A 5402-nucleotide genomic window follows, 5' to 3' on the forward strand; every position below is an offset into this window, starting at 1 on the left:
AATCAAAAAGTAAGAACAACTGAAAGTCAAGTATATACCTCTCTGTAGGCCTATATCCCAATTGAAAATAACTTTAGACTTACAGTGTTCATGTGACCGCCATAACACGGATGTGGAACTTACAAAAAAAAAGTAGTTTCAGTGGTGGATGATTTTTGATAAGATATTTTCACCACCTCATAATCTTATGACTTCCTCGTTACCTTTAGAAAGAAAAAAAGAAGAAATTATAACCAACCAGAGTTTCAGCATTTACATGTAGTCTGTGAGAGCTGAACCTTTAGGAAACAGTTGGCATTCTCATGAGCGATGGAGGAAGTCTACGCCGATGTTGAATATGACACGTCTGTTGACCCGGGACCTTCGACCAATCCCACAGGTAAGAGTGTTGAATCAGTCTGTATATCATCATCTGATCACTGTTGACTGTATTTCTCTGTGTTCAGGTCCCAGGAGCTCAGAGAGGAGATTTCATGGAGCTCTTGTTCTCTGTCTGGGGCTGTTGAGTGTTTTCCTGCTGGCTAAACTCATCAGCCTCGGTGTCCACTGTGAGTCTAAATCATATTCACAAGATAAAGTCAGACTGAACTCGTGCTTATAGGAGCATCCTTCTACTCTGAAAGATGTACATGTTTTCCCTAGATATGTCTATCACTGTTAGGACGGAACCTGCCAAAATAAAAAAAAAATTAATATTTAAATACATATAAATAAATTACTCGATAAATGAATAAATATGTCATTAAATGCAGCAAAAATAATATTGGAAATAAATGTAGCCATTAATGAATTGATAGTGTGACATAATTTGATATTTCTGCTTTAATTTTTTTATTTATTTATTTATCTTTGTATTAATTCAGTTATTTATTGTCTTCATTTAGTTTTCCCTTTAATTTATATGTTTCTTTAATTCATCTTTAGATGTATTTATTTTTGCATTTACTTTTATTTATTTATTTATTTTTACATTCATTTATGTATTTATTTTATACTTATTCTAAATGTGTGTATGTATTTATGTTCTCATTTATTTATTTATTCATTCATTCATTCATTCATTTATTATTTATTTATTATTTATTTATTTATGCACAATTTGCCTCTAAAAATAAATAAATACCTAAATAAATAAATTTAAAAATGTAAAAAATAAATACATAGATACATAAAAGGGAAAATTAAACGAGTATATAAATAAGGGACATTAATTAATAACTACATTTATTTTTAATATTATTTCGCTACATTTAATGACATTTATCTATTTATTGAGTCATTTATTTATTTATTCATTAATTATTTTTTATTTTGTTCCGTCCCCCATATTTTTTCAATTTTACTTTGTTTAATTTGTCTGTCTTGTCTCGATTTTCTCACTTACATTTTGCTCTTTTGAAGCACTTTTGTTTTCAATATTTTGACATAAAATAAAAAACCAAACAGCCAAATCAACAAAACAATGGCTCATTTCATTTTGGTGACATGTTCAAATTGAGTTTGGTATAGATCATCATCACAGCATTTATCAGGTATCAACTTATTCTCTTTTTGTTTAACAGGAGTATCATTTAAGAAATATGCAGTGGCATGTTGTATCGCTACTGTGAAAAACCCGCAGCTCTTTGATATGTTGGTTCAGTGTGATCACAATCATGGCGCAAAAAACGGAAATGTAGTCTTGTGCAATACATGATAGACATGAATGCAGAAGGGGTTTTGAGTTTCTGAAAAATGTATCTTGATTAATTTTTGACTCAACTCGTGGTTCAGATGCAGATCTGTCCACTATCAAAGCCAACCTGACTGAGCGTCTCCAGGCCAGCGATAACAAGCTGTCCTCCGTGTCTGCAGAGACAGACCTGCTGAACGCCAGCCTCACTGAAAAGACTAAAGAGTTGGACAGGCTTCAGAGTTTGTCCAAAGAGAGTGAGTTCTTGCGTGTGCCGTATTCAGATTAACTTTCTGTAACATTTTTTCTCAGGTTGGTTTCACAAGAGTCACACTGCATGATATGATCACTGGTAGATGATATAATCTATATGGTGCAAAACTTTTCTTTCTGTTTTTTACTTTTGTCTTGTTCAGTCAATCAGGTTAAAAGTTAAAGAAAAAACAAGCAGAAAAATCTCAATTTTGAGTCTCAAATTGTCCAACAAGGTTACACCAAACACATGATCATCATCATTAAAGGGACATTCATTGAAAAAGTTGACCTCTACAGAACTAACTTCAGACACATTGACATGAGTCTTGTTGATCTGTATTGAATCTTGTTTGTATCTTGCAGAGAAAACGTGTCCTGCAGGATGGACGATGTTCAGTTCAGCCTGTTACCTCCTCTCTGGTGGGACTGGTTCCTGGGATGAAGGCAGAGAGGACTGCAGAAACAGAGGAGCACATCTGGTGATGATTGACAGCGCTAAAGAGCAGGTGCAATGTGTCTTTGTGTATGTGCGTGTTTGCAAATTGATATTGAAATAAAAAAAAATGTTTTACCATTTTTCTAAAAAGTATTTATTTTATAAATTATATTTCTAGAGAGAAAACATAATTTCCAGTTTAGTTGTATGGGAACGTAATATTTAAGAGACAGGGTTGTTGTATGTATTCATTAACCCATATATCTAAACTAATTAATAATTACTTTCTCTCATTGTGGACAGCGTGAAAAAAAACATTTTCTTTTCTTCTTCATCTTCAGATAAATACGTAAACTGCACATATTGTGTTTAAAAGTAAAATATAATGTGAGTTTCTTTATGTTGAACAGACGTTTGTTGCTGGGCTCACCCAGAGAGACAGTTGGATTGGTTTGAATGACAAAGATGTGGAGGGGACCTGGAAATGGATCGATGGAACTCCACTGACTCTGATGTAAGCCTTTACTTTGGTATTTAATATAGATATTAACATATACAGCTATCATTTTATGTTTTATTTAAATATATATACATAGATTTATTATAGATCATAAAATATGACTCAACTCAAGCGGTTTCTTCCAATGCCAAACTTTTAACTTTTAATGTGTTTTTTTTTAATGAAACCCTGTTTTCCTCAGTGGAAGAGTAATTTATTTCTGGGAAGTAATACTTTTAAACCATTGATCAGCCAGAAACGGAACAATTAGTCTGCAAAGTGATATTCATATAAGTAAAATGATCATGTGGAATTGCATGTTTATGTAACTATAGAAACAGCTCTAATGCTTCACTAGTAGCTGTGGCAGCATTGTTGCTATTTGTTACTTCAATGGTGACTGTCAACTGGGTGAAAATCACAACATCTTCATGTCTTAATACCAGTAGAGGAACGTGAGAAACTTGTTTTGTCATTCGGGTGAACTGCTGTTAAAACAAATGGTTAGCAGGCACTTCTTCACCACCTAATTTTAACTTTTCACACTGAAGTAGAGACGACATAAAAAGAGGTCATTCCTCTTTTCTCAATAATAATGTTGGGTTGTTTTTCCCCTTTGAGTTTGATGTTGCAGTGTTACAGCTTGTGGTACAAAGCGCAGTCCTGCATTCTTAGACCAACAATTCACTGCAGATATGACACATGAGTATCAACCTAGAGAGCCTTATGATCCACTGAGGAACTGTATTTGTGTCAGATATTTACAGTATCATGATTCTTTGTTCATTGACCTGTTAGGAACTGGGCGAAGACCCAGCCGGATAATGGTGGTGGAGATCCAAGGTGGGGTGAAGAGGACTGTGCATATATCGGACCTGAAACCACTCAGTGGAATGACTGGTCGTGTGAAACTGTTATGTCGTGGATCTGTGAGAAAATAGCTTAATATTGGTTATATGTTAATGCAACCCAGTCGCACAGCAGTTCGTGAAGTAGTCAAGAAATTTATAGATTCTTGTACACAAATTTCAATTTTTTTTCAGGATGGTCAACAAGAAATCAATTCGTATGTAATCTACGTAATTGTGAATCGGAAAGTATACCAAGTGGCGAATGCAGCATATGGAGGAGGTCGGGGTAGATGGGTGGGTGGAGAAAAACACAGGACTTTCACCCAGGAGAACGCTGTTGGTGTCCTGTGTGAAACTACAAGTCAAAGTTGATTTATTTGTCACTTAAGTTACAGCACTTCTGGAGTTATTTTAACCAAAACCAGGATCTATTCCTAAACCTAATTAAGTAGTTTTATTTTTAAAAGACTGGAGAGGAAATTGACATGTGCATCAAAGCACAAACAATAAGTTGTTGAAAGTCGTGCTGAGCGTCACGAAAAAAAAGGGAAATTCGTGTCTATGTACACGAATCAATTTTGCGACTATTTCATGAACTGCCGTGAGACTGTGTTGGTAAATGTAATTGTTAATTAAAAAACGCTTTCTCCATCTACCGTCTCTAAATGGAGCACTTGAAGTAGTTCAGCATATTTGATGATGTTGATGTATTTGCATGATTGTTGCCCTTTTTAGGGCTGTACCAACATGGTTGAATGCACTTAATGTAAGTCGCTTTGGATAAAAGTCTCAGCTAAATAAATGTAACGTATCCATAATAATTTATTGTGGTTTATTTGTTGATTATATTTTGCATTATTAATCAGAATCTGTAACTACTGTACTAAGAAACTAGTAGCTAAAGGTATCAAATAAATGTAGTAAAAAGTAAAAAAGTACAATATTTGAATAGAAGAAGAAGAAAGTAGCATAAAATGGAAATAAAGTACCTCAAAAGTATACTGAATTACAGTACTTGAGTAAATGTACTCTTACTTACTTTCCACCACTGGTTTTGTCCAAATAGCATGAGAAGCTGGTTGTTTTTCAATATATTCTCCTCTATAGATATCTATGCTCTATATGTATACAGTGTGTACTGTATACGTTTTTATCACATACCTCCACGGTGAACGGAGAATCCAAAAATGTAGAAAATTCCTGATGAATTGAAGTAAATTCATATCAAAATATTTGTTTACAAACTCTCACACACTTAATTAGAACAACTGCAAGTCAAGTATATACCTCTCTGTCGGCCAATAAGGCAAGAATACTTCATTATACTTTTCTTAAGTATATCTCGATCAAAAGATTGCGTACAAATATAAGTCAAGCAGACTTTTCTGTATACTTGTCTGTATAAGCTAAGTATACTTAAGTATATCTCTGATAAGTACATAAAAAGTAAACTGAAAATATAGTTTAAAATAAGTATACTAATAGCACACTTGAATAAACTTTTATTTGGTAAGGGGTCGTAGCTCCTGTTGAGTTCTTTCAAGGTCAGCAATCCGTTTTGAATCCCAATTGAAAATAACTTTAGACTTACAAGTGTTCATGTGACCGCCATTACACGGATGTGGAACTTAAAAAACAAATAGTGTTAGTGGTGGATGACTTTTATACAGGGTGTTTTCAACACCTCAA

The 5402-nt window shown here is 33.8% G+C and overlaps 1 protein-coding gene across 1 annotated transcript; it reads left to right on the forward strand.

Moving 5' to 3' along the window:
- Window positions 1–1637: 1637 nt before the first annotated feature.
- LOC141781869 (asialoglycoprotein receptor 2-like) lies at window positions 1638–3890 on the forward strand. Its single transcript, XM_074657810.1, has 4 exons — window positions 1638–1929; window positions 2291–2433; window positions 2774–2877; window positions 3661–3890. The coding sequence occupies exons 2-4, from the start codon at window positions 2317–2319 to the stop codon at window positions 3806–3808; spliced, it is 369 nt and encodes a 122-aa protein (XP_074513911.1). The 5' UTR covers window positions 1638–1929; window positions 2291–2316; the 3' UTR covers window positions 3809–3890.
- The last annotated feature ends 1512 nt before the right edge of the window (window positions 3891–5402 follow it).

Source organism: Sebastes fasciatus, chromosome 14 (assembly GCF_043250625.1).
Source record: "Sebastes fasciatus isolate fSebFas1 chromosome 14, fSebFas1.pri, whole genome shotgun sequence".
NCBI classification, from domain to species: Eukaryota; Metazoa; Chordata; class Actinopteri; order Perciformes; family Sebastidae; genus Sebastes; species Sebastes fasciatus.

Coding starts and splice junctions, on each gene's coding strand:
- LOC141781869 (XM_074657810.1), top strand. CDS start 2,317: ATGTTCAGTTCAGCCTGTTACCTCCTCTCTGGTGGGACTGGTTCCTGG. Junction 2,434..2,773: donor TTGACAGCGCTAAAGAGCAG/GTGCAATGTGTC, acceptor TATGTTGAACAG/ACGTTTGTTGCTGGGCTCAC. Junction 2,878..3,660: donor GGAACTCCACTGACTCTGAT/GTAAGCCTTTAC, acceptor TTGACCTGTTAG/GAACTGGGCGAAGACCCAGC.